At 53.8% G+C, this 26969-nt stretch overlaps 2 protein-coding genes across 4 annotated transcripts in view; one reads left to right on the top strand and one right to left on the bottom strand.

The window, feature by feature from the left end:
• The first annotated feature begins 2869 nt into the window (after positions 1–2869).
• Positions 2870–11663, top strand: BARHL1 (BarH like homeobox 1). Of its 3 annotated transcripts, none has more exons than XM_048325994.1 (4): positions 2870–3199; positions 4683–5401; positions 8576–8798; positions 10386–11663. In XM_048325994.1, the coding sequence occupies exons 2-4, from the start codon at positions 4951–4953 to the stop codon at positions 10678–10680; spliced, it is 969 nt and encodes a 322-aa protein (XP_048181951.1). In that variant the 5' UTR covers positions 2870–3199; positions 4683–4950; the 3' UTR covers positions 10681–11663. The 3 variants fall into 3 exon arrangements, with proteins under 3 accessions (XP_048181951.1, XP_048181952.1, XP_048181950.1); XM_048325995.1 differs by lacking the exon at positions 2870–3199 and adding an exon at positions 3856–3929; XM_048325993.1 differs by lacking the exon at positions 2870–3199 and adding an exon at positions 4093–4305 and having other exon boundaries at positions 4356–5401.
• A 4992-nt stretch (positions 11664–16655) lies between these two features.
• Positions 16656–26969, bottom strand: part of DDX31 (DEAD-box helicase 31) — a 43608-nt gene continuing 33294 nt past the window's right edge. Inside the window, exons 19-20 of the mRNA XM_048325217.1 lie at positions 24413–24593; positions 16656–17085 (exon numbers count right to left, since the gene is read on the bottom strand). Of these exons, the coding sequence (XP_048181174.1) occupies positions 16935–17085; positions 24413–24593 (332 nt within the window). The 3' untranslated portion in view covers positions 16656–16934. The remainder of the gene's footprint in view (positions 17086–24412; positions 24594–26969) is intronic.

Genomic DNA, 26969 nt, shown 5'->3' with positions numbered 1-26969 from the left:
TAAAGCCACCATCAGCCAAAGGACAGGAAGAACCCATGCTGAGCTCAGGGCTCATTGCCCCTCAGATTTCCACCCAAACCTTGAAACCCAAACCTCAAAGAGAAGAGATCTTTGCAACATTACACTATATTGCTCAAGGTGAAACAATAAAGTAAACTGCAAGAGCAGCTTTTCTTACCCCTCAGGACACTGACGGCTCCCCAACAGCTACTCCCACATTTCCCACATTCCCTCCTTAGGGCAGCTTGTACCTCAAACTGCCCTTTTATAAGGAAGACGCTGTAACAAACTCCACCCTGCCCACACCTGAGCTGAGGGAGGAACAAAATCACCTGGTCCACACCGGGGAAAACCCTGGTATGTGGTTGCCTCTTTTTAGTACAGGCCTCTAAATAAAACCCATCTAAAATAATGAGGAGGATAACAGCAGGGTTTGCCAAGCTGGCAGAGGTGGATTATAACCAAAGACCTTTCCCACCTCCCAGGGAGGGAAGAAGCTGGGCCTTAAATGACTTGTCTTGCTAAAAATGACACTGTTTACAAGTGTGTGAGAAATACAGGCACGAGGTTTGTCCTTCTGCCTGCTGGGCAGCTCCAGCTCTCAGCCCAGCCACAGCATCAGTGTCCTCTTGCAGCAGCCACTGAGGTCCCTGGGGTGTGCTCAGGGAAGGAAGCACCTCCAGAGAGTCCTGCCCGGCTGGGAAGGGCTGGCACAGAACGGTGTGCACCAAGCCCCTGTAGAGCTGCCGGCTGGGACAGACCCAGGAAACCAGCAAAGAGACCAGAAACCCAAAAAACATCAGCCAAATAAACGAAGTGCGTTCAGGAGACACCTCTCAGTGGGGCTCGGAGCCGACAGATCTGCCCCGCTGCCCCCGAAATCCTGGGGAAGGCTCTGCCGCAAATGTCCCCGGTGTGGCCCCTCGGAGGGGCTGCTCGGGGGCAGCGCGGGGCACCCCCTGCCCCGGCCCCGGCCCGCACCCAGCGCTCCCCGCCCGACCCTGACCCCTCCGAGCCGTGGGCCAGCGTGTCCCGCTGCCCGTGCGCCGGCGGAGCCGCGCTTGGGGTCCCGGCCCCGCCGCCGCGGACGCCGCTTGTCCTGCAGTGACACCCACCGGTAACGGGGCTGCACCGCTGCTGCGGCTTCCCCGCGCCGGGCCCGCCTCCGCCCCGCCTCGGCTGTCCCCCTCCCTTCTGCTGCTGCCCCCACCCCGAGCCCTCCTCTCTCTCCTTGTCCCCTTCCCTTCTGCTGCTGCCCCCACCCCGAGCCCTCCTCTCTCTCCTGTTCGTTTCGTTACCGAGCATCCCAGCGGAGCCTGTCGCTGCCGAGCATCCCTCCCTGGGCCTGCTGAGCACCCAGCCGGCGTTCAGGAGGAGATTCAGGGCAGCAGAGCCTCCGGGGAATTCCGGACCAGATTCAGCCAGAGCCTTCCAGGACACTGGGCTGTGCATCACCAGCAGATGTTTCAGGATTAACTCTTGCTCATCACAGCTCAGCAGTCCCTGGCCCAGCTGTGGAAGGTGTCCCGCAGCCGAAACCTCTGGGCACACCTGGGTCAGCCCTGTCTCTTGACCCCAGGGCCAAACCTGCCCTGGTGACAGGTGCAGGAGAGCCCAGCCCTGTCCATCGGCAGCACCCAGCGGGGTGGGATGAACAGCAACTCCCAAAGCTGTCACAGTCCTAAATCCACCCCTGGGTTGTGACTGAAGCTTGTGAGGAGGTGACTGTAAATGCAGATGGCATCAGGGATCTCCTCTTGACTGATGTATTTGTGAGAAGGAGCAGTCTGGAAAATGGGGTTTAAGGGCAGACACACAGAGGAAGGAGTGTGCACTGCTTGGTGTGTGACAGGATTTCCTGTCTGTGCTGGGAGCCACAGAAAAATCATTGGAACCCCACTTGTCCAGTGCCCAGTGAGGTAGGAGAGACACCACATATGGGCAGAATGGGGCACAATGCTGCCTTGGGGCGTTTATTTTGAAACAACTTAATAAAAACAGCAGCATTAATAGTAATAATAGTAATAATAACATTAATGTCAGCCACACTGACCTTAGAACATGAGTAGCAAGTGCATCTGTAGCTGCTGGGAGCTCCAAGTATGGCCTAGGAGTGACAGTCCCTGTCCCCAGGGCCTTGGCTTGACATGGCACAATACAGAACCTGCTCTGGGATGAGGATTGTACCCCCCACACAAATACCCCCCAAAATCCTGCACATCATCGGGAAGTTGGTCTGATCTGGGGACTTCCTTGTGGTTATTTGAAGGCAGGTCAAGAGCAACAAACTCACCAGCCCAAACTGCATGGCTGATCCAAATCCTAACTCTAATCCCACTCCCAGCCCTGCTGCCTATTCCAGTCCCATTCCTGGTCCCAAATACAACCTCAGTGCTGGTCCTGATCCCAGTGCCAATTTCCAGCCCAAGTGTGGTCTCCTGGTTGAATAAGGAGGCCAGAGCCCAAAAACCAACACAAACTCTGCAAATAGCTGGGAAACCCCATTGGGGTCTTGGCACCGCTTCTTACTGGGCCCAGCTCCTGCACATCCATTGCTCCGGTCCAGTCCAAAGGGACACTTGGCCCAGCCTTGTGGACGGTGGACTCTGCAAAACTGACCTGGCCCCCAGTGCCAGGTCCTGGAGCAGCACCTCTGTGCTGGGAGGGAGACAGGGCAGAGCAGCAGCAGCAGGAACCCCACACCCAGGGACAGGGAGGACGAGCACCCCCAGCACGGGCGTGTTGCATCCCCGAGGTGGGGGCAGGCTGGGACCGGGGCTGATGCCGATTTTGTTCCTGGGCTTGTCCTCCTCTAAGGTTCTTTTGTTCCGCTGCCCCGATCGCAGCCGGCCCCGAGCCTGCAGGGCCGAGGGCAGGAGGCGCGGGGGGCCCTGCCTGCGCCGCTGCCCGACAGCTGGCAGCCGGGCTTCCCCAGGGGGGCTCTCCTCTCCTTGGTCGCCTCCAAGCTGCCGGCCAAGGGCGGCTTTGGAAGAGGGACAAGATGCAGCTGACTGGCCGGGAAGGTGGGGAACAGAAGAAATCGAGTATTTGAGAAATAACCAGCGACATCGCTTTAAAGTGACGCAGCTTCACGCACCCGGGTGTGGACATTTTCCTATCTCCGCGGCGAAGGGTCTATCCACGGGAAAAGTCCCTAAAAAACCCTCGAGGAGACAGCAGCCAGTCTGACCGTGAGAAGGTGGGAATCCTGCATGAGCCTGTCCTTCTCCAGCCTGGGAGACCAACAACAGCAACTCCCCCGACGGGGCGAGAGGGAGGAAAGTTGGTGTCTCCGGCAGAAACGGGCAGGACGGGGCAGCCCTGCCTGAGGCCATCGGGGTTTTATTTAAAATGCGATTGACGACAGAAAAAATCCGCTCTGAGTGCGGTCCCTTCCCAGTTGCACCAGTAGGTACCGCCGCTGGGCGCTGGCAGAGCGGGCAGAGCGATGCCCGGTCCTCGCCGCTCCGGCAGCGCTGGGCGGGGGGCGCGGCTGCCCGGCGGCCCCGCGGACCTCTCTGCTCGGCCACAACCGATTTCCAGGGCATACAACGAAATTCGCAGCTCCGAGGCTCATCTCGGGCTCAGAGCAGCCGCCTCAGTGCTGGGGGTTTTGGGAGGGTTTCGGTGCTTTTCCTTTCCCTTTTCATTTCTTCTTTTTTTTCTCCTAATTTTTTGTTTTTAATTTTATCGCCCAGCAAAACTTTCCCTGCTCGGGAGGGACCGGCAGATCGGCTAATTGCGGGGGGAGGCGCGCAGAAAGCAGTAACCCCTCGACAACCCACCCAACCCACACCCCCCCGCCCTCCGCGGCTAATCATCCCATTAAGAGCCCCATCAGCGGGATAATGACAGCAAAAGAGGGCGGAAACCGCCCGGAAAGCGCGGGGATCCGGGCGACAATTAATTCCCGTTAATCAAGCTCCAAGGTGTCGTCTGCTGGGGAGTGACATCCCCCAAAACGCCTGGCGGCCAATGGGCGCGTTCGCACGGGCTGGGTGGGGGGTGCCGGGGTCCCCCAGCCGGGGCGGCCCAAGTTCAGGTTTTCTCCCCATTTCCCCCGTTCCCCCCCTCGGGGAGGGCACGGCGCTCCCGCCGCTGTCCGAGGTGCTGAAGGCACCGCCGGCTCCGGAGCGGCTCCGGCGCTGTCCGAGGTGCCGCAGGCTCCGGAGTGACTCCGCTTTCCCCCCCGGCGCTGTCCGAGGTGCCGCAGGCTCCGGAGTGACTCCGCTTTCCCCCCCCGGCGCTGTCCGAGGTGCCGCAGGCTCCGGAGTGACTCCGCTTTCCCCCCCGGCGCTGTCCGAGGTGCCGCAGGCTCCGGAGTGACTCCGCTTTCCCCCCCGGCGCTGTCGGAGGTGCTGGCGGGGAAGGGGGGCGCCGCGGCGGCCCGGCGACTGGCCACCCCCTCCGCCCTCCCCTCGCCCTTCCCCATTGATTTCTGGATCATTAAGTGGTTAAGGCGCTGCGAAGCCTTCACTATCGATCGCTGTCTCCCCACCTCCGGCTGGGAGCCCCCGGGCTGCCCCCCAGCCCCGCGCCGCCGCGGCTCCGGGCACGGGTGGGGTGGCCGGGACCCCGGGTGAGGTTGGGGTCCGTCCCCCCTCACCCCACCCCCTTCGCGGCCAAAGTTTGACTCTGCCTCCCTCTCCCCCCCTCTCCTGTCTGTCTGTCTGTGAGTACAGCTGGGCGCGATGCTGAAGACGGAGCAGCCCTGGATCTAACGCGCGGCGCCTCGGAGAGCCTTGCAGCAATTCTTGCCCGGATCCCAGACTGAACTTTGCTCTTTTTTTTTTTTTCTTTTTACCTTGGTTTTTTTTTTTGTTGGTTTTTTTTTTTTTTCTTTCGCCTTTTTGTTTTTCCCTCCTGTTATTGTTAATTATCGTTATCAAACCGCTTCCGCCGCGCCCTCCCCGCCAATGCCCGTGTGAGCGCCGGCACCTCGCGGGGGCCATGGAGGGCTCCACCGGGTTTGGGATCGACTCCATCCTCTCCCACCGAGCCGGCAGTCCGGCCGTGCCCAAGGGGGACCCGCTGGTGGGGGACGGCCGGTCCCCGCTGGAGCTGAGCCCCCGCTCAGAGGGCAGCAGCGGGTGCCCCTCGCCCCGCTCGCCGGGCCGCGAGTGCCTGGAGGCGGCGGTGCCGCGGCCGGGCCTGGATGCGCATCTCCAGCCGGGGCAGGTCTCGGCTCCCTCGCAGTCCCGGACCGTCACCTCCTCCTTCCTCATCAGAGACATCCTGGCCGACTGCAAGCCCCTGGCCGCCTGCGCGCCTTACTCCAGCACCAATGGACCTCACGGCGGGCAGGAGCCGGCGGGCAGGATCCCCACCAAGCCCGGCGAGGATTTTAGGGAGAAAATGGAAAAAAACACCAGCAGCTCCTCCTCGGACTCGGAGTACAAAGGTAAGAGCCGCTCACCTTGCTGGGCTGTGCAGGGCGGCCCGGACCCACAGCCTCTGGCGGCCCGGGGGTCTCCCGGTGCTCTGGGATCTCGCTGCGGACCCGGCTCCGGCGCGCCCCGCTGAGGGGGGGGGAGGTCACGGTATCGGTCGCTCCCGAAATGACCGAGGGGTCGGCACCAACTTGAGGAAACTTGGGGGTTCGGGGCTCCGTGGGGCTCGGCCCGGTGGAAGGGGTTGGGGCAATCGGTGCTTCATTAAACGCGCCCGGGTGATGCGCCGGGGCTGCCTTCCGCCGCAGAGATCCGGCTGTGCCGTTCCTACCCGCGGGGAAAGGAGAACCGGAGACGGATTTTTGCCTGCGGATAAAAAAAAAAAAAGAAAAACCAAAGCAAACGAACCAAAACAAAACCATAATAAAATAATCATGCATTTGCCAGGTATTTCTTCTGCTCCTGTGAGAAACGAGCAAGCCAGTCGGTGGGGTTTGATTCGATTTTTGTTGTTTGTATTATTATTTTGGAAATCGTTCAAAACCGAGCATTACAGACAGGGAACCCCGGGCCGCATCCACAGCGCCGGCGGGGCGTGGGGCTGGATGAGGCGGCTGCTCGCCCTGAGCCTGGGGGCTTCGGCCTCCCGGGCCCCCCCAGTCCCTTCCCGGCCTCCCCCTGCAGCAGTCGGGGCAGAGAGAGGCACAGGAACAGCACGGGAGGATTTAGGGTCAGACCTCACCCCCCTGAGCAGTTTATCCCGAGTGCCTTCACCCACCCCACCCTCATCACCCCTGCAAAACTTTTCCCCGGGAAAACTGTTCGCCGGCTGTTTGTGAGGGAAAGGAGAGGGTATCCAGCCGGGGGGAGAAAAGGGAGGCGATGGCACCTTACGGGGCCGCTGAATTTGAGGGGATTGGCAGGAAAAAAGGGGGACAGGCTGAGCTCCGTCCCGGCTGCAAATGCACCCTGGGCCAGCCCGGAGCCGCTGGGCTGAAATCTGGTTCATGGAAGAAAAAATATTCACCCAATTAAGCCTCCAAAGGCGGCGGCAGGCTCTGGACGTCACGGGGGGATTTTAGCTCCAAACGGGGGATGGAGCCCGGGGTCGGTGCCGGGGCTGGAACTGCCCCGGGAGGAAGCATCGGCCCCAACGCTTTGCAGGGCCGGCATTGAAAACAGCCGCGATTCCAACCTTGGTTTGTTTTAGTCTCCTACACCCGGCCCGAATTCCTTCAGCTCTTCTCCCCTTGCCCCAAAGCGCCGAGACGCGAAAGAAGCGAGGGGAGAGAAGAAAAGCGGGTTCTCCGCATCCCCCTGAGCCGGCCGATCGCGGGCTGGGGGAGCCGGATTTGGGTGGGGGTCGTTTCCCGGCGCCGCTCGGTTCCTCTCCTGTCCGTGCGGCGGGACAGCCGCGGCCACGCTGCAAATGCCGTTTAAATGGGGGGGGGGGGGGGGGGGGGAAATCCTTTAAATTGCGGGGAAAACACGGCTTAAATCGGGGGGGGGGTGGAAAAACCCCACTGCTTAAATGAGGGGAAAAAAGACCTGATTAAGTGGAGGGGAAAAACCCCCACAGTTTAGATGGGAAGGAAACCACAGTTTCAAAGAGGGTAAAACCCCCGCATCTGTGGAGGAGCGGGTGAAGATCCCCGCTCCCAGCGCGATCCTTTTTGTGCTGCTTTGGAAATAGCCTTTCCGGGGGCAAAACGCCCCAGATTTACTCCGCAAAGGGGCTGCGAAGCTGGGCCTAACCCCAGCGGCCAAAGTGCCGAAAAAATCCATATATGTATTTATATATGTATATATAATTTTTTTTTAAAAGCTAGGAATAGCCAGAGGCAGATCCGAACCGAGCAGGGAAGCCGTCGCCGCCGTTCCTGCAGCCCTTTGGCGAGCAGGAACTTTTTAGGAGCCGAGGATGAGCCCAGGGGCCGGGGGGCGATTTTCCTCCTCGGGATGCTGGAGGCCAGACCCGCTTTTCTCTTCAGAAAAGTCCATACAAACTTTCGGGCCGTTCCCGGGAGAGAGCGGGACCGACCCCCCTGCCCGGGTCCGGCGGGGTCGGGGCTGCCGCTTTCCCGGGAACCGGGACCGGATCTCCCCGCTCAAGGATCGTCCCCTGCTCGTTCTGCCTGCTCGGCCAGAGCCGGGATTTCTGGTTGAAGGGTTTCGCTCCCCGGTGGCTCAATTAGCCGGATTATTGTCTTCCTACAGAGAGAAATCAGCTCGCGTTCGGCTCCAGCCCTGTCCCTCCTCACCCCCGCCATCAGCAAATTTAACATAAACCCCTGTAAAAAAAAAAACCGCCAAACGCCGCCGATTTGTATAAATCGAGCCTATTTGCTCCATAATCTCCTCCAGGAAGGGTGGAGAAGGCGAGCACAAGCAGGAATTTATTTTTCCCCCTTTAATTTTGTTTTTGCTCAGTAATTTTTCCATCACCTTCCAACATTTTGTGGCGTAAATTCTCGCATCGCTCCGCCAGCGCGTAGGTACCGACCGCGCTAACGAAAAGCCGCCAGCCCCTCTCAGTCGGCCTTTTTTAAGATAAATAACAGCCCGGGCAGGGGTTTGCGAAGTGATTTCCCCAGTATTTCGTTGTGCGCCCTGGAGCAGGGAGGTTTGTTCCGTGCCCCGGCAGCATCCCCGGGAGGACGGAGGCTCCTCCGCGGAGGGTAGAGGCAGGACCAGCACGGCTACGTTCCCCTCCAAAAAAATGTGGGCTCGCAATTTTCATTTTTGGTTTGTTTGTTTTGGTTCAAAAAAAAAGTAAAAAAAAAAAAAAGAGAGAGAGCGAAAAAAAAGAAGGAAAAAAAAATACCCAAGCATCGATAAAGCTTTTGAATTTGGAGGAATAAGCCCAGAGGAAGGTCCTGCCCCGTGAGAAATGAGGGGTGAGGGGGATGCGGGGGGGTCTGGGCAGAAGTGCGGCCGGGCCGGGGGTCCTCTCGGCACAGCTCAGCGTTCCTGCTCCGATCCCAGGCCTTCGGGACGGGGAAAAGTCGGGCCCGGCTCGGGGAGCCCCTGAATTCCCTCGGGCAGCCGGGATTAAAATTTACGGGGGTGCAGAGCAAATGTGCCGCGAGCCCCACTCGGACCCGAGCCCCTGCTCGGTTACCTCTCTTTTGAGGGTAATTCCCTTCCTGCCCTGACCTGGCCTCTCTTCCTCCCTCTCGGCTCAGTGAAAGAAGAAGGGGACCGAGAGATCTCCAGTTCCCGGGACAGTCCCCCGGTGCGGCTGAAAAAGCCGCGCAAAGCCCGCACCGCCTTCACCGACCATCAGCTGGCCCAGCTGGAGCGCAGCTTCGAGAGGCAAAAATACCTGAGCGTGCAGGACAGGATGGAACTGGCCGCCTCCCTCAACCTCACCGACACGCAGGTGAAAACGTGGTACCAGAACAGAAGGTAAAAATGCACCGTTCCCTCCTGCCCACAGCGCCGGGATCCCGCCCTGCTCCCCTCCCCGGCCGCGCACCCCCAAACCAGGCAGGGCTTTTGCACCCCACAACCACCCCGTCCCTCCTGGCACCGGGACAGGGGCGATGTCCATCCCGTCCCCGCCTCTCCCGGGGCCTTTTACCCCAAAGTCAAGGGAAGAGAAGCGATGCCGAGGCAGGGCGGGTGTGGGGCGGGGGGGGGGGGGGGCGATCCGTGCCCCCAGCCTCGGCAAGGCGGGGAGGTAGGACCGGGCTTCCAGCTAAACACAACAGCATAACACATCGGCCCATTAATAATAGATACCAATTACTGCTTTGGGCATCAATAATTAACACCCTTTACAGTAATTACACAATTATTATTATGATGAATAATTTACTGGTGGAAATAGGTTTAGCGCTTCAGCGACAAATCTGTAAAAGGGTGGTGTGGTGGCTTCAGTGGGCTCGTCCGGATATCCCCAGCCCCGACCATTGCCACTGCCACCAAGCGAGGGACCTCCGGCTGCAGCCCCCACCCTGTCCCCTCGCTCACTCCAGGGTTTTGCCCTCCCTCCCCATCATTTCCAGTCCCACTTCTCCATCTGCAAAGATCCTCCCGAGCCGGGGGTTCGGGGAAGTTTAGGGGCGGCGAGGGACCGTGTGATCATCCCTCCTTTCCTCAAATCCCTCCTGCAAGGACACGCCGGAGCCGAGCCAGTGCTCCCAGCCCCTTCCCAAGCCGGCCCGGCCCGGCAGCGGCGAGATCTTGGGGCAGGGGCTTCTCCACGAGATCCGGCACACGCACATGAACATATAAATATATAAATATATAAAAATATATATATATATACACATGCCTATACCGATATAGACGCATATTTAAAAATATACAAATATACACATACATGCATATATATATATGTGTGTGTGTATATATACTTACATTTAGACACAGATACATATATACGCTGCAAACGAATTCCCCGGGACCCTGCCCCACGCGTGTCCCCCCGCGGGACTCCCGCAGCCTCCCGAGCGGCCCAGCCTGGCCCCGGCAGCCCCGGCCCGCAGAGGGGGTCCCGGAGCCCCGGGCGGCGGAGCGGGGCCGCCGCGGCCTCAGGCCGGAGCATCGCGGTGGTCGCAGCATCCGCGCTCAGCTCACGGATCCCCTGGGTCATCCGCGGGTCGTGTGACAACCTGGAACTTGCACCCCCAGGAAGGGACTGGAATGTTAGTCGCGGTTTTTGTCGCCGGGATTCGCATCCCGCCATCGGATCCCAGCCGGGCTGTGGCTCCGGTGCCTCCGGGAAAGCTCCGTGGGCGCTCACGCCGGGAATGCCGGGGAGATAAGCTCCCTCCCGCCATTAATGGGGTCTACATCCCATCCCATTAAATCCCATCCCATCCCTGCCGTACGAGGGACACTGGCCCTGGGAGCCAGCGGTGGGAGCGGGGATGCGCAATGAGAGCAGAGCCCGGGGAAAGGGGATATGCAAAGAGTAAAAAGAGCCCGGGAGCGGCTTTGGGAGCATCCCTCCCCTCCTTGACCTCTTCTCTCGACTTGTCCCCCCAGGACCAAGTGGAAAAGGCAGACGGCGGTGGGCCTGGAGCTGCTGGCTGAGGCTGGCAACTATTCAGCCCTCCAGAGGATGTTCCCCTCGCCCTACTTCTACCCGCAGAGTTTGGTCTCCAACCTGGACCCCGGCGCCGCCCTCTACCTGTACCGCGGACCCAGCGCGCCGCCCCCCGCCCTACAGAGACCCTTGGTGCCCCGCATCCTCATCCACGGACTGCAGGGCGGCAGCGAGCCCCCGCCGCCCCTGCCCCCGCTGCCCGGCGTCCTGCCCCGGGCTGCACAGCCCCGGTGAGCCCCGGCCGCCCGGGCAGCCCCGCCGGCACCCACCGGCCCGAGGGGCTCGAGGGGGCCACCCCACATCTCCGGGGCCGCGAGCAAGAGACAGACTCCCGCTCATCCCCAAATATATATATATATAAAATTATAAATGAGACCACCCCCTCCTTTTTTTAAAATATATATAAAGAATGCCAGAAGAAAGGACAGGCTTGGCAGGACGGAGGCGGCAGAGCTGCCCCCCACCCCGCGGGGCACTCGCCACCTTTACCCCCTTGTGCCCCCGACGGGCAGCGGGGCCGCTGCATGTCCCCTCACCCCGGCGTGGGACGGCGCCGGGAGCACGGGCGGGGGTCGGATGCTCCGGGGGGGCTTCGCCTCCCCGCCCCCTCCCCAGGAACAGTCAGGGGAGCCGAGCCACACCTGCCACGGGCGGCTCCGGGGAGAACCCTCCCCGCTATCTCCGGCTCCCCGACCCCGGGGCAGCGGTCCCGCCGCCGGGAAGGACCGTGGGGTGGCCCGGGCCGATGGCCCCAGCGAGACTTTGGGACGTCCGTAACTTAAACTAAAAAAAAAAAAAAACCACAAAAACAACCAAAAAAATTAAAAAAAAAAGAAAAGAAAAAAAAAAAAGAAGCGGTGGAATGTAAATACGGTGCAAAATGTATATGAATTATTTATTTGTGAACCCTGAGGGCGTATTTGTGTAAGTGATTCTTGTCAGTCTGTATCCCGGGGCCGGCCCGGCCGGGCGGGGGGCGCGGGGGGGGCTCGGGGCGCCGCGGCCGCTCCCGCTCCCCCCTTTTTTAAATGTGGAAATAAAACTTCTTTACAAACAAACGGGTCTCGCCTCCGCCGGCCCCTTCTTCCCCTCCCGCTTGTTTGCTCTGGCGGAACGGCCGCCGCCGAGGGAAAGGGTAAAGCGAAGAGGAGTTTTCCCACCTCTCATCGCACTGAGTCCCCCTCTCCCCGGGGCTCGGTGTCTCCCCGGGGCTCGGTGTCCCCCCGGGGCTCGGGCCCAGTGCCGGCATGCGGGACCGGCCGCGGGGCCGCCGGCGAGAGCGGAGGGGACCGGGGCGCTGCTGCCCGGCGCGGCGATAGCCGCGACTGCGGTGAATTAATAACCCTAATCTTAAGTGTATAATTGCCTAAGTGCTTTAAATGATCGCTTTGGAAAATGGATTGTTTCCACCCTTTAAAAGTGTCGCTCATCTGGCCGCGGCCAGCGGGCCCGGCAGCTGGTGCCCGGGACAGCCGGGCAGCGGCTCGCCGGCTCGGGGAGCCGACAGATGGGCTGCGGGTCCCCCGGCCCGGCCGCTCCCCCCGGCGGGCCCGGCTGTCTGCGGAGCCCCCCCGGCACCCACCGACCCTCCAGATCCCCCTCCCCGGCTCCCCGGGCCGGGTCCCAGCCCGGTGCCCCCGGGCCGGCTCCGTCCCGGGAGCTTTGCCCCGGCACCCCCGAGCTCCCGCGGGGAGGGCGATTGTCGGCTCGGCCAAATGCACAGCCACGCCTGGGGGCGAGAGCCCCCGGCCTTTGTGGACGGGGCTGGTCCTTTGCATGTGAATGGGGGAGTTTGGTAAATCCCCGGGCCTCGGCTGGGCGAGGAGGAGGAGGAGGAGGAGGAGGAGGAGGAGGAGGAGGAGGAGGAGGAAGGGGGGTCGCTCCCAGCTCGGGGTTAATGAAGTGGGAAAGGAGTCTTTCAGAGAGGCCTGCAAACAACCCCCTCCCCGGGCAACAACCCCCGTCCCAAATCCTACATGGATTGACTTAAACCCAGGGGATAAGTGCTTTAAATTAATCTCATTGAATAAGAATGAGGCCAAACAAAACTCTTTAAAATCATATTAAAAATCTATCAAAGGACAACTTGCAGTGGGTGTGCTTTTCATTTTGTGAGCGCAAAGGCAAGGAGCATACAGCAACCTTCCTCCCATTTACACAGCAGGAATGTGAATCAAAGACATTCTCTAATATTTAATTGTCCTTGTAGCCGTAGCAGATTCCTCCTCTTACATTAATGAAGTACAAGGCATCGTTACACGTTTGTAATTGCAATATTTAAATTTGCCATTTCACATCTGGAAGGAGCTGAAAACTCCCCTGTACCAGCAGGTCTGAGCCAGCACCATAACACAGTGCCAGGGTCCAGTTTGTGCTACGAGGATGATAGGAGAGAGCCGGACAGAGTCCTCTGCTCTGGGAAGGGGGAATGGCAGTGCCGGGTGTGGTGGGAAGGGAGCAGAGGGGAAGTGAGGGCTGGAGCTGTCGCTGCCAGGGAGATCTCATAGCAGAGTCAAGCTTCAAGATAAAACAGTTTAGGGAAGACACCACAGGCTCTAAGCAGAGAGCACCGCACTTGCCACATGAGCAGCATCGTGTGTGGGAGGATCTCAGCAGCCTCGAAACCTGCTGAAGGACCAACCTCACCTCCAGCCTGTGTGCAGGGACTGAGATGGGAGCTGGTGTCCCACAGCAGAACCCACCAGCACCGGCCCTGCACCTACAGCAGCCCCTGAGCAGGCTGGAAATGTTTCCAGAGGATGGTGCCAGGCAGGCACAACCCTGGCAAGGCCTCAGGGGTGGGACAGGCTGTGCTGTGTTGAAATTCATTCTATGAAGCAAAAAACCAGCACAGTTCAGAAGCACCAGCATCAGCAAGGAAACCTTTGGAGCATTGCACCAGTTCTGCTCCATTGATTTCCCCCAGGGTACCAAGTCCCACAGACAAGCTGCTGCTGGTTGGGTTCTGTCAGCTCCAGGCTCTGGATCCAGAGAGCGCACTGGGTTTGCCAGGACCAAACACAGTCCTGGCTCTCAAGTCCCTTCCGGGCTTCTACCCAGCTTGAGGGCCACCTTCCTCCCCTCCTGACACAGCTTCAACCAGGACCAGCACCCTCGGAACAGACACAGAACAAAAGCTGCTCTGCTGGACCTGCCAGCACGCACAAAGTCACTGCAACCAGCAGCACTGTTTGTAGCTGAGATACTTCATGGCTTCATCCGAGCACCAAACAAAACCATGTCAGAATGGAAAGCCCAGAACACTGCTGCTGCTTTTCCTGCCCTCTCCCCAGGTTTATGGAGAAAACATGGTGTTGTAAGCAGGGACGTTCTGGTGCTTTCTATCCTGCTTAGTTACGGTGCTTCTCAGCAGTTGGGTACCAGTGCTGTGCCTTGTGTCTGACCCAGCCCCTGGTGTTTAACTGTGACCCCTGCCCCAAGGTGACCTCCTTGCTTCTTCCTAATCCAAAGCCTTGCAGCGTGAGCTCAAGATGCTCCAGTTGCAGCGGAGAGGATGTGAACCCCTACAACAGGTAAAAGACAGAGCCAGAAGAGAGCTGAGAAAAGGCACAAGAGCATCTCCTGCAATCTCAGCATGTGAGAGAAGGGAAGGCAAACCCAACTAAGCCCAAACCTGACTCACAGGCAGCTTTGTAGAAAAGTTACATGGTGCCACTATTTCCAGACCAAACACAGGGACTTCAGGCTGCAGGGCAGTGAGGCCCCTGCCCTCCACCACAATCCAGACAAGCAAACCTGACCAAAGCCACAACCAAAGCTGCAGTTCCACCGACACTGCCAAACCCAGCTCCCCTCCCCTGCTAGCTGAGCAGGCAGCTCTCACCCAGCCAAGACCCCTTCAGCACACACCACATACCTCAGAGCAAGAGGGGACAAATTTAGGAGCAGTTCAGGGCAACATCCACCTGCTCCATGCCACGGCAATCCACTGTCACCCCCAGCAGCTCCTCTGGCATTAGGGTGCTCAGAGGATTTGGGAGCCTCTACACACACAACACCCTGGTCCTGCAGGTGGTGGTGATCTGCAGGTGGTGGAGACTCACAGGTGATAGAAATGATGGAACTCTACAGCAGCTCACAGCTCCAAGCACCACACCCTGCCCTGCCTGAATGAAAGGATGATTTGAGCACAACTCAACTCCAAACCTACCAGGTTCTTCCTGAATTGAGTGGTGCACAAGGGTGAAGCCAGCTCAGAGCCAATCTGGAGCTGCCCAAGTGCAGAATTTGACTCCTGCCCATCCAGCCACAATTCAAACACATTTTGCTCATCAGCCTTCAAGTTTATTGGAAGCAAACTTGGCTTAACTTGAGGTGCATGTGCATTTCTTTTAACACTTTTCTTTCCTATTTAACAATCTCCTCCTCTCCCTTTCCCTGATCACACAAGTAATCCAGCCCTATCTACTAAAGATGGTGAAGCTGAAAGGAAAAGGCACTCTTAAATTTAAAAAAAAAAAAAATCACTTTATTCATCATAACCATTTGTACTGTTTCATGCCCAGTTAATACAGGCAGCAGTGAGATTTCCTGGTGTTTCTCACCTATGGCTGTTGGCCTTTATTCCCACTATCATGAATTTGCCAATAGTCCCTATTAATTCCTGCGTGACAGTCAGCCAGGTGAAGGTCATGTATTTTCCCCTCATGCACAAGATCATTCCCAAACTTACACTCTCTGCATCACTCTGAGTCATTTTCATCCTCAGGGGTTTCTTTTCTGTTTAAGTTGACATTTGCCTTAAACCTGATTGCTCTTCCAAACAGTTCTCATAACAAAATCAGGTGGGCTTTGTTGCGATTTTATTTTAATCTAATAAATGCTTGTAACTTCATTCTCTCTCATGGTTAATTTGATACTGGAGCCTTTTTATAATCTTTCAGAAGCGTTCAAAAAAGTATTGCAGTGAAATCAGAGTGTTTATAACTGCCTGGGAGGAAATAAAAATTCTGGTTCTCAAAAGTTACCTTCACTTCAGAAATTAAATACTTTGGGGCTGATTGCTTCTCTCCTACAAGCCTTTGTATGACTCACTACAGCCCGAAGTAGGTGCCCTCAATTCTGCATTTACAAGGCATCATTTTCATCTGTTTATACTCCTTTTCCAGTACTTTTTTTCCTTCTGACATCTGCAATTGCCACTATTTGAGCATTTTCTGCTTCTGCATTAAACATGCCTGGCTCAGGTCATGAGTGGGCTGCTCTTCCTCACCCCTTTCCTTGAGGAAGACACATGCAGGTAGCAGGAAGTTGTGTTTTGGCAGGGTTTGTGCTGTTTTCACTTGTGCCCTGCTTCATGCTTGTGTTCTAGGAGGGGCTGGAAGAAGCAGAGGGAGGAACATGAAGAGGGAGGTGGGTGCTCACCTGTAGGAGCTGGGGGGGTTGGGAAATCTCCTGCAGGCTTTGGGGGCACTTCCACTCAAGGGAGTTTGTTCACTATGGTGAACAAGTGCCAGTCTCAGCACATTTGGGGACATCCAGTGTCCCAGTTCTCTGATGGGAACAAGATGGATGGCAAGTGGGAAAAGCAAGAAGAGAAATCCATTAGCTCAAAATAGGCCCAGGCAAGGCAGAGAACCCCAAAAGGCTGGGTCACTACTGGCAAGTGTTGGCAAGAGCCTGCAAAGGCTTTAATGTTCAGAGAGGTGAGACATCTCATACTCCCTCTGTGTTACATTATTTGGAATGACAACATGCTGCAGGCAAGGAGAAGTTTGGAGACTGCTGCATTGCACTCTGGCTCCTTCCCACAGTGACAATGTTTGTTCCCAAACTCAGGAGTTCTGACAGGAAGTTCTGTGCCCATGAGCTTTGCCCCAAAGTGACCGTGTGTCACCACACTGAAGAGCTCTCCACAATCCTGCCACTGGCATCATTGCAGGTGGCAATTCTGCCTAACAATGACCAGGGACAGACCTTGCCCCAGTGCACAGAGGACAGGAGAGGAGGTGGCAGCAATGTGGCTTCATTACCTGAGATAAGAGCAGAAGTGCTCCCTTTACAGTGACACGGGACAGGGCAGCCTCCCCTCTCCATCGTGCTCCTGGGACACCTCTCCTGCCACCTTCACCTGGTTGGAAACAGCCAAGTGAAGCGATTGTGGAGTGCTCCTTAAACAGAAAAGCACCTCCTGCCTGCTCACTCTTACCTCACTTTTATGTTGCACACACACCACGCTCCTCTGAAAATCATATTTAACCTTTTTTTATTTTTCTTGCTAAAAAGCCACCTTAGGAGCACGGCGCATCTTCAGGAGGCCACACTTGATTGCAGCAGTACAACAGGACACGCCTAGATTCCATTCCATTTGGACCTATCCAACGAAGGGGAGGAGGCCAAGATGCCCAGGATCCCTCCCACATTTGCCTGATAAATTGAAGCACTCCTCAGTTGATTTGGCAGGTCACCCTGACCCCCGGCTGAGGCACTCAAGCAGCTTTTGCAGCCAATGACTGGAAGGCCCTGGCTTATGTTGGAATCTGCTGGTTGCCAGCTTTTCTCTGCTTTTTCCTCTTCTTCTTGACCTTGGCTCCAGCGGTGTCCATCCCACTGGAATATTCAGAGCGCAGGATCTCAGCGAGGCGGCGTTTGCCGTGGGTCTTCTTGAGCAGCTCAGACCTGGGCAGAGGGAAGAGAGAGGAATTAAGATCCCCTCCTCCTGCTGGGTGGGTTCCTGCAATGCCACTGACAGTCGTGCATTACAGAAGGAGCAGCTCCCTTTCCTTGAGGCTTGATTTGAAATTCTGTCTCATGCAAAATTAGGTATTGTTGTGACAGGTTTTCACAAAGGTGGCAAAATATCATGGCGTTTTTAAAAGCAAGCCTTTGTTCTGTACAAATGCTCTTGCAGGGGTGGCGGGGAGAAGGAGGGAAGCTTGTGTGCCTGAAGGCTGATGAATGAGGTGACACAGCACTTTGAAAATAAAATAATAATAATAATAATAATAATAATAATAATAAACAACAACCTAACAGCCTGATGAACAATAGAAGCATTTTATAAACAGAGCTTAAATTCAGAGCTTGAAAACACAACCCCCTCCCAAGCAAACCAGGGAAAATATTAGAATGTCATGAGTCTAAACCCAACAGATCTTTTCTTGCCGTGTCCTGCAGCCATCACATGCACCTCACAGCCTCCCGCTCCAGAGACTGGCTTTTGCGAGGGTAGCTGCATTTTGCCTGGCCACCAAACTCCAACATGGATGTCCCTGCAGCCCTAAACTGCCAGCTATAAATATAAAAACTCACTCAGCATTTTTCCACCACAAGTTCTGCCACCGTCCTGCTCTATAACCTTGGGCAAAGCTCACCCTCAGTTATTTAAAATGCAATCTCTTGGGTGTAGGACCAGTCATTCCATACCTCATTCCCATGGTCCTGGGCACGACGGGGTGTCCACAGCTACTGGTGTTGGCATGTCCCACCCTCCTCTTTATCATCACAGAGTCACAGACTGGTTTGGATTGGAAGGGACTCTAAAGATCATCTTGTTCCTTTCACTAGACCAGGTCCAACCTGAACCCTTCCAGTCTGGCCTCGAACACCTCCAGGGTGCCCCTCTCTGAGCAAGTTCTAGTAAGGACTTGTAACAAATCTCAAGTATTTCCAGAAAAACAGAACAGAAATCTGTCTGTCCCTCTGCACATGAGGGAACTGAACAGCAGCCTCACAGCCACGCCAGCGTGCTTTGGTGATAACACAGGGACTCAGCAGTCCTAAAGGTGACACCTTACAACAGCACTGCCTCAAAAGTCCCTTCAGGCGTCCAAACCCATGCTGGGGATTGAGGAGAAGGAAGAATTTTTGGCTGCAGCAATGGATTAACGCATTCAACAGGCCAAACACACAGGGAAGACAAGGGAAGTGAACTCTTGGCTGCCTGGGGTATTTGCTTGCTCCCTTCCCACAGCTTGTGCAGGTGTAGCCTCTGCTCAGCCCCCTCCACCAGTGGGTAAAGTTCCTATTTGACACTTCGATTGTTGTCTCCAAGCATTTACTACAGTAATTCCTGGGTTTCCAGGCAACAGACCAGTTTACTTAACAACAGGGAACTATCTGCTGCAAAAGGACAAGGAATCCACCAGTAGCTGCAGCTCAGCAGGGAGGTTGTCCAACACTTTATTATCAATCAGGTGAAATCGCTGCCCAATTAGTAAATCAATACTTCCTGCTGAGGTGATCAGCTGTACACTGAAAAGCAGGGATGCAGGGAAAAGGGAGCTTTCTCCCTCTAACCCGGGGCCACAAAAATCAATGGAGTTGTGCTGTGGAACCTGTGCTCATCACAGACAGAAGAAAAACAGCTGTCAAGGCCCCGTTTAACCACGAGATGGAAGAGCTACAGGCAACAGCACCAGCACCAGCCTGCAGTGACAGCACACCAGGAGAGTGCACCAGCTCAGGAGCCCTGATTTCTGCTGTAAAGCTGTCAATTCCCCTCTGTGCTCAACTGGTGACAGTCTCTGGGGCTCTGCCAGAGCAGCAAGATAACCACAGGGCACCTTTCCTCACCAACATTATAAGACAAAGCCCAGGAGAACCAGCAAGGCCTTAACACTCATCCCCTGAGCATCCCTGGGCAAGGTATTTCATCTCTTTGGCCTCCATGTCCATTCTCCCAGCTCCCTGTGTTTTCCCTGTTGCTGAGGGCTGGTGGGATGTTAATTTAAGGGAGCTGTGTGGTGATACTGTGGCAAAAAGCTTCACAGAAAGGCTGTAAATGTAAGATTGCATTTGCAACACAGACAGAACCCATGTTCCCATCACTGGAAAAACACATGGATTATCAGCATCTCTTGCTGTGATCTCTTGTCTAGGTATCACGGTATATTGAGACAGAGGAAGGAACAAAAGACTCAGGTTTAGAGCTGCCTGTGCACATCTGTAATTAAGCTGCAACCTCCCAAAAGCTGGTACCAAGACTCTCAGCAGAGAGACAGTAAGGAAACAGAGGAACTGTCTGTCCCCAGATGACTTTGTTATCTCCTGAAAGGCTGGAAAAGACCAGGCCAAAGTTTTGAAGGCAAAAAAAAAAAAATCTATTCTTCTCCAAAAAACTGGAATTATTTTATTCACTGTTTAAACATGAGAATCTTGGGAATCTTGCTAAATACATCACTGAGTGAGGAAAAGGCAGGAGAGGAACATCTGGAAGAAAAAGTGTCCAGTGAAGGAAAGAGTAAAATCCTTCTTTCCTCTGCTTCAGTTCCCTTCTACACCCAGTTACAGAGCTATTCCCAGCATGCTGCTCCCCTTCCCCACTCAGGAGCCACAGTGATCTTAGGCATGCTGGTGCTGCCCAACCCATCTCTGAGGAAATCTGAAAGGTTTGGAACTGGTCTCCTTCTCCTGGGTCTTGTGGCCCTTTGACTCTCAAGTCTGCTTTGCTCAAGGGTTCCTTGGGTATTGTTTGCTGGCTCAGAAGCTGCCTCTGCTCATCTTTTCACCTCAGTGGTGAGCGAGCTTGTTCTTAGAGGTGTCTCTCAACCTGGTTGGCATCACTGCCTGTTCCTTTGTCTTGCTGTGTGAGGTGCTGCTGCAATGCAGTGCCCAGGTGTAGGGACCTTTAACCACCTCAGAGCACCCACAGCAACCAAAGGCTCCCAAACTGCTCCAGCTGAGGAAGGAGGAGGATGAAGTTCTGACGCACAGTCCCAGAACTCATGGTGTGTCTTTGGAGGAGACCCGAGGAGGCTGTTCCATTTATCAGAAAACATTTCAACGTGGATTGCACTATCAATCTGCCTGACAGCATCTCCAACAGCTCCTTGACACTGTGCCAGCAGCAGAGCTGGGTTACCTCTGGGCCAAGGCTGCTGCAACACCTGCTTTTCCTACTCACAGCGTTGGATGAACCATCTGCAGCCAATGCAACCCTGTTTGGGTTGGTTTTGCTGCTGTTGTTTTTGCAGAGTGGGGGCAAGAAATCCATCAGCAATCCTACCCTGCTCTCGACAGGTCAACAGATGGCCCAGGTCCCCTGTTCCCAGCTGATGCAGACGCTTGAGAAGATTGAGGAAAGTTACTACCCAGCCAGAATGAGCACCAAACCTGTTCCAGAACACTCAGGGCAGGGTGGTCTCCACACTGAGACGTGCTGAACTGCAAAGCCCACCTTGCCCTACTGAAGTCAAATGCATTTCAGCTACACAGAAACCCCAGTCCCACTTTCACTGCCATGAACTTTCATGCCTTGGTTTTCACCGTATGGAAAAAGGACAAAAGCAGCACTGGGAGGTTGGGAACCTCCCAGGTCTTGCTTCTGTCAGGCCCTTTCCCAGCCTAGAGGACAGAATATACTTCAGTTAGAGAGATGACAATTTTTGGTTTTCCAGCTCTTTGTGCAGAGCTGTTAACTTGCTCAGAGATGGAGCAAAGGCTCTGTGCTGCAGCCACCGTGGAACAGGACAGTAACAAAGGGCACTGCTGTATGCAGGAAACAATCAGAGGATTTTATAACTATAAAACTTTAATTTCATAAGAGGACTTTTTTTACAGCATCATGATGTGGTAACCAGGTCTCACCTGTGTCCCTAGACTGCCTTAAGGAAGAGTGATGGTGATGTTTCCTTTCACAGCAGCCATGTCTCTTACTCTTAATTTGTGGCTCCATTTGCCCATGGATACATGCTCTTACCTGAGCTCCAGTTTGGCTTTCTAGAGCAGACTGCCCAAACCAAGTGAAATTCCCAGTGGGCAGAATTCCAAACTTGCATTTTGACTGATTCAGTGATACCAGGAAAGCTCTAAATGTGCATGTAAAAACTGGCAGGCAAAGTGCTTCTACTGATGAGACAATTTCTGTGCAGGGAGACCCAGCTGCAGCCCTGAGTCACAAGCCCTGTATTAGTCTTTTCAAAATTGTCCATGCCAAGATGTTCAAAAGTGGAACTGAGGATGTGAGGTGGGAGAGAAGGTAAAAGGCTACAAGTTTTCACCCATAGGAAACTGCTGCCCTGACCACGTGGAAGACACAGGGCTACAAGGTCCATTTCCCAGGAGTTGTCTGATTCTATCTGACCATGCTGAAGAATGAATTAACACAATGATCTTGCAGCCAGAGCCTTCAAGCCATGCCCATCCTCACATCAGAGCAATGGCACTGTGATAATGATGTACAGCAGTGCTCTCCAACAGAAGCACCCTGGACACCTCTTCCTGAGCCCGTTTTAGTTAAGGGTTGGACTTAAACTCTGAAGCACGAGGGGGTTTTCACCTTTGTTTTTGTATCGCTTTTTGCATATGCTGTAGCAATTCTTGATACTCACAAGTAAATTCAATCTTTCTGAGCATTTCTTGCATCTGAGATTCCTGTAGCAAGTTGTTCCACAGAATCAGCTGAACTAAAGATTCATCTCTTTCTTTGTAATGGCTTGAACTCACAAAAAAGCCAAATTAAGTTGCAACTCCTCCCTGCAGTGAAACCCTCTGGGGGCACACACTGGCTTTCCTGAGTTCAAAAGGAAAGCACTCCCTCAGTTGCCACAGATTCCCATGAAAGCCCACTGATCCAGAATGCAAAGGACTGAGCAGCACAGGGATGCATGGTGGAATGGCAGTGGGTCTTTGGCATCTGCATTGTGAAGGAGTCAAAAGACAAGTCTATCTGGCCTGTCAGCCACTTCCTCGGCGTGCTGCGACTCCACAGTGAACCAAGGACAGCTAATCCCTCAATGGAAGTGGGATCAGCTTCCTTGCCTCTACCCTGCAGTCAAAGCATGAGCCCAGACACTCACTAAGCTGCTGTACTGTAATTCAATATGCAGTATCTGGTTCTTGTGCTCATCTCTCACCTAAACACAGCATTGCAACTTTCAAAAAACATCGCGTGCGATTATTGTTCCATCTTCAGATTGGGTTTTGCAAGATCCACTACAGCTAAGGGGACAGCTGGTTTGCACAAAGACCTCTGAAAAATACATGGAAGCTTACATGGGCATTGAGGAGAGGGCTGCTCCCACGTTTCAGCACTGAAACATCACACAGCTGGCTGCTCCCTCTCACTGTCTCACCTTCCCCAAGCAGGCTCCCCGAGGAGGCGCGAAGCACAAAAGGAGACTTCAAAAGAAATGAAAAGTTTTCTTTGTCCTCTTAAGGAAACATTTAATGATTGCCTTTACCCCACTTTCAACCTGGAGCGCCTGCTCTTTATTCTCTAGGCAGGTGCTGAGAGATGAGGCTTTAGTGAGCAGCCTGATTAAAAACCAGTATCGGATGTTGGGAGACAATGTGTAATACGACAACCAACACTCACAGCATCATGTGAGAAATATAATTAAAATGACTGCTCTGTGGCTGTGCTGTTATAATTTCAAGCCTTGCATTTTACAATTAGAAACTATTTGTCTTCTAAATGGCAGGCTGAGTTTTGCCTTCTGCTTTGTCAGTGTGAAATCAAAAGCAATTCTCTAAGTTAATAGAACTATCTTGGATTTATGCAAGTGCAGACTGAATTTGAATCTATATTCACTTTCTCTAAACTATCCTATAAATACTAATATATCCTCTCTCTTTATTTATTTATTTTTTTTTTAAGCACACACACAGAAAGCTGATTAGAAGCAAGTTTCACGGGCAGGAACAATTGTTGCACATCACAACTTTGGCTATTTTTTGCAGAGTCTTAACTTTCCAGATGCTCCCGGATTTGAAATCTGGAGCCTGAGCCGTGACTGAGCTGTGCAAAGTCTGCCCACTTTCCCTGAGCTGCAATTCTATGATCCACGTGCAAATGAGCTCTCAAATCACTCTCAGACCATTTGTTCCAACACCTCCACATTCCCCAACCCGACAAGTCCTGCGTGTAAATACCTACTGTATCCTGAGCTTGTCTGTGCTATAATGGGATGAAGACTTGGGGAGGAGGAACCCCCGTCTAAAAGAGGTTTGTAACAAGGGAAAAAGTAGCTCTAACAGAGTAGCAACATCACAGGAACAGAGAGAGGCATTGTTACAGGCCAAGTAATCCTGTGACACGCTACTGTCAGTCATAGCTTGACACCCTGCTGGGCCAGCAAGACATCAAAGCCCACCCCATACCATCTTACATGCTCTTTATCAGCTAATCAGGCTATTCTTCCCGAAATAAAGCTCCGTTAAATCCCCTGCTCACAGGGGCATTCCCATCCTGTTGCCCATCTGCTGAGGAGGGTCAGCTGGAGCAGGAGGCAGAGCAGTGGCCTGTCCCTGGTGGCTTCTGAAAGCAGGACAATGCAGGCTCCAACTTTTTATTTTAAAATCCCTTCCCCTTGCATTTTTTCTTTTCACAGGATAGGTACATGTGCAAGAGAAGTGCCCAGCCCTGGAACAATTATGTGGATTAGTGCTTTAATTGAATGGCTAAGGTTTGCTAACGGAGTTTGTAGCAACAATTGCATGGAAAGAGTCACAATTGTTGCTGATAATGAAAAAAGATTTTCCTCCTTTGAATTATTACAGTGATTTTACTGCAAGCCAGAGGTTTAGGATCCTGCCATTGCACCAGGGAAGACAGCTTGTCCTTAGCACTGTGATCCCAAAAGAGAGGATTATCTGTCCTGTGGAACCAACTCAGAGGAGCCAGGATCAGATGCACTGAGCACCTTCAGCTCCCTTGCAAGCACAGAAGAGGGCTCAGGGCTCCTCCAGTAGCATCGGGGAGTCTCCAATTCCTTACACAGAACAGGAGTACCCAGAACAGCCCCGTGCACACACCAGAGGGAACAGAGCTGCAACTCTGGGTTTGCTGCAGACTCTTCCTGGCAAAGATCCCACAGGATTTTTCAGAAATGCTTTTGCCAGAACTACTCACACCTACAGGTTTGCAGAAGGATCATTTCTACCAACAGATCTGCCTTTTGATTTACACTCGATTCCTGGAGCAAGCACAACCACCTTGAGGAGCAAAGCACAGCCCAGCGTGTCACCCGGTGCTCCTTGGCTCAGGAACATCAGCCTGACATACCTTTTTGGTCCTGGTTTGGTTTTCTTCTTTGAGCCTGCAGTTGGAAGAGCAGTCAGGTTCTGTGGGGCATCTCTCAGCCCAAAGCTCTTGGCCACGTGACCCAGGTGAAGAGATTTGATGTGGAAGATGTGCTTGAGGTTCCTGGGATAGGCGGTATAGGCACAAAGGAAAGACTGCAGTGCTGAGGGGAAGAAAAAAAACCCAGTGAATTCCCTTTGCTGCTGCATTTTTATATATATACACACTTAAAGATTCAGCTGTTCCAGCTGAAAGGACATCGGTCTGGTCCTTTGGGACACCTTCTGGTCAGCAGCTGGCAGAAGAGGTTGGCATGTTAAAAATCTGTGAAGGTTGCATAGTACTAGTACAATCCCAAAAGGGGAAGGTAGGTGCTGGGGAGGTGTTAGGAACTGAAACAAAGCTCCATTGAATTGCACTGGGGCTGCCTCCTGCAAGGCTACCCCTTTGGCCACAAAAGGTGATGTTTGTAGCACATCTCTCAAGAGTCATTGAGTGGCAGCAGATAAGAGGAGAGTGGGAACAGAGATGCAGGGACAAAGAAAGAGAAGCATGGAGATGGCATAGGAAGACTCCTCTGATATCAGAGTCCCAGTAGTCCATGCATTTTTCACCAGTTACCAGCTAGTCCCTTATAAATATCTGAGAGCCGGATGGATTTCCTGACTCATCAGCACACTGAGAGCAGAGCTCACCTTCTCAAAAGGGAAAAATAATAGAACTGTGTGCAAATTTCCCTTCCTGTCTTTATATTCCTGTAATGCCCTTCCCTCAGGGCTCATTGCTCTAAAGACAATCATCCACTAATATGAGCACTACCTCTGCTCCTCCCCGTCCCCGGAACATTAACTACACCCGGGCTGTCCCCTGCTCTGGGAATAGAGGGGCTTCCAGCAAGGAAACTCGGCAGCTCAGAAAATGCCTCCCTTCAATCCCCTGCTGCTCCTCTGCTTGCTAAACCTCCTGTGTCCCCCCAGCCCTCACTCCAAACCACCACCTGCATCTTCCTCTCCCTCTCCTTCCCGACAGCAGCATGCTCTAAACTCTCACCTCTCCTGCCCTTGCCTGTTGAGCCACCAGACCAGCAAGTTTGCCCACAGCTTATGTCTAATCTCTTGGCAGCAGCCGGAGATTGGAGTTTATGAACAGTAATAAAAATGTCATTTTAGCAGATCAGCTCCTGGAAGGACCCAGGGAATCCATCAAAGCTCTGTTTACTGAGCAAAGCGAACTCCTTTTCCCAATCGATGAGAAGAAGAGATTGAGTTTTTTGCACCTTCTTCCCAATTTCACAATGCTGCTCTTTTAGAGGCTTCTGAGCACCGAGAGACCTGTGTTTTCCCAAAAAAGAGAATGCTAAATTCCAAATGCTGTCTCGGTGTCTCGTCTGAAGGCCATCCTTCTGAGGGCTTATAAACCTGCTCAAATGCTCTCAAAAACCCTGTTCTGCTGCTTTTTTTTTTTTCATAAAGTTATTGGTCAAATTCACCTATGAGAAGATGTAACTCTTCAAAGGGAACAATAAGAACTTGCTCCCGCTTTGAATTCAGTCCCATTGGAGCTAATATAGCTGCCTGTCTCACAACATTTGAAATGGCTGATACTAAAGATCCCCTTATTATGAAGGCTGAGCTCACCTCCCACAGCCATGCAGAGAGGAAAAGCTGCTGGTACCAACTCCCCAGATCAGAGTTAGAGAATCAAAGTGTCAAAGGCTCCCCTTCTCCCAAAGTCCTGACAGACATCTGTATCAGCTACAGCTTTGAGTCAGAGCACATAGAACCAGGGAGAGCTGCAAGGCACTCACCCAGAGCTGAACTGAGAGCCTGGCTGGACCTGCAGGTCAAAATCCCAGCCCAGGAAACTGCCTCACCTCCAAGCAGCTCAGAGCTTCATTACAGCACCCACAAGACTGAAATTAAGACCTTTGTGGATGAGATTATTTTTAAAATCTTTACTATCAGCTCTTTAGACCTCTCAGTGTTGCCAGAGACATGTTTTCTGATTTTTATGTGCAATTAGAGTGGCTAGATACTGAAAGCTTTATTGTTTTTTGGGGTTTTTTTTAAAGTTGAAATTCTTTTATGATTTTGTCATCAAAGAGACAGAGCTTTAGGAAAACAAGACTGGTAACAGAGCTGGTCAGGCCATAATTCAAGTAAAGGGTTCCTCATCTTGATGCCACAGAACAAACTGCCCGAGCTGTTCAGAGTTTTTGCCACACCAACACAAGTCTAAGGCAACATGTACTGGCTTGGAGTGGGATTTGGACTTGTGCTCATGTAAGACAGAGGATTTAGACTGGTCCTTTGCACTTGTGCATCCCCATTTTTCTACAGGAAATATAAGTGTGGAAAATCAAAGGAGAAAAGAAAAAACCCGGTGTGCTATACATAAATGGGGGTGAGAAGGGTTGGTTTGTTGTTATTTCAAACAGGGGATGAGAGGGTAATGAGATATGAAAGGGAGACAGGTGACATAACCTGTTCACCAGGCTCTCAGCTGGCAGCCAGCTCCCAGCACTGGCCCCAGGGCACAG

Source organism: Corvus hawaiiensis, chromosome 21 (assembly GCF_020740725.1).
Source record: "Corvus hawaiiensis isolate bCorHaw1 chromosome 21, bCorHaw1.pri.cur, whole genome shotgun sequence".
Classification (NCBI taxonomy): domain Eukaryota; kingdom Metazoa; phylum Chordata; class Aves; order Passeriformes; family Corvidae; genus Corvus; species Corvus hawaiiensis.
The sequence above is the reverse complement of the archived record's forward strand: the minus strand, read 5'-3'. Positions and strand labels throughout refer to the sequence as shown.

Bases quoted from the DNA above. Each gene is read 5' to 3' on its own strand.
- BARHL1 (XM_048325994.1), top strand. From the start codon at position 4,951: ATGGAGGGCTCCACCGGGTTTGGGATCGACTCCATCCTCTCCCACCGA. The intron at 5,402-8,575 runs GTAAGAGCCGCT...CTCTCGGCTCAG, and splicing joins CTCGGACTCGGAGTACAAAG to TGAAAGAAGAAGGGGACCGA. The intron at 8,799-10,385 runs GTAAAAATGCAC...TTGTCCCCCCAG, and splicing joins ACGTGGTACCAGAACAGAAG to GACCAAGTGGAAAAGGCAGA.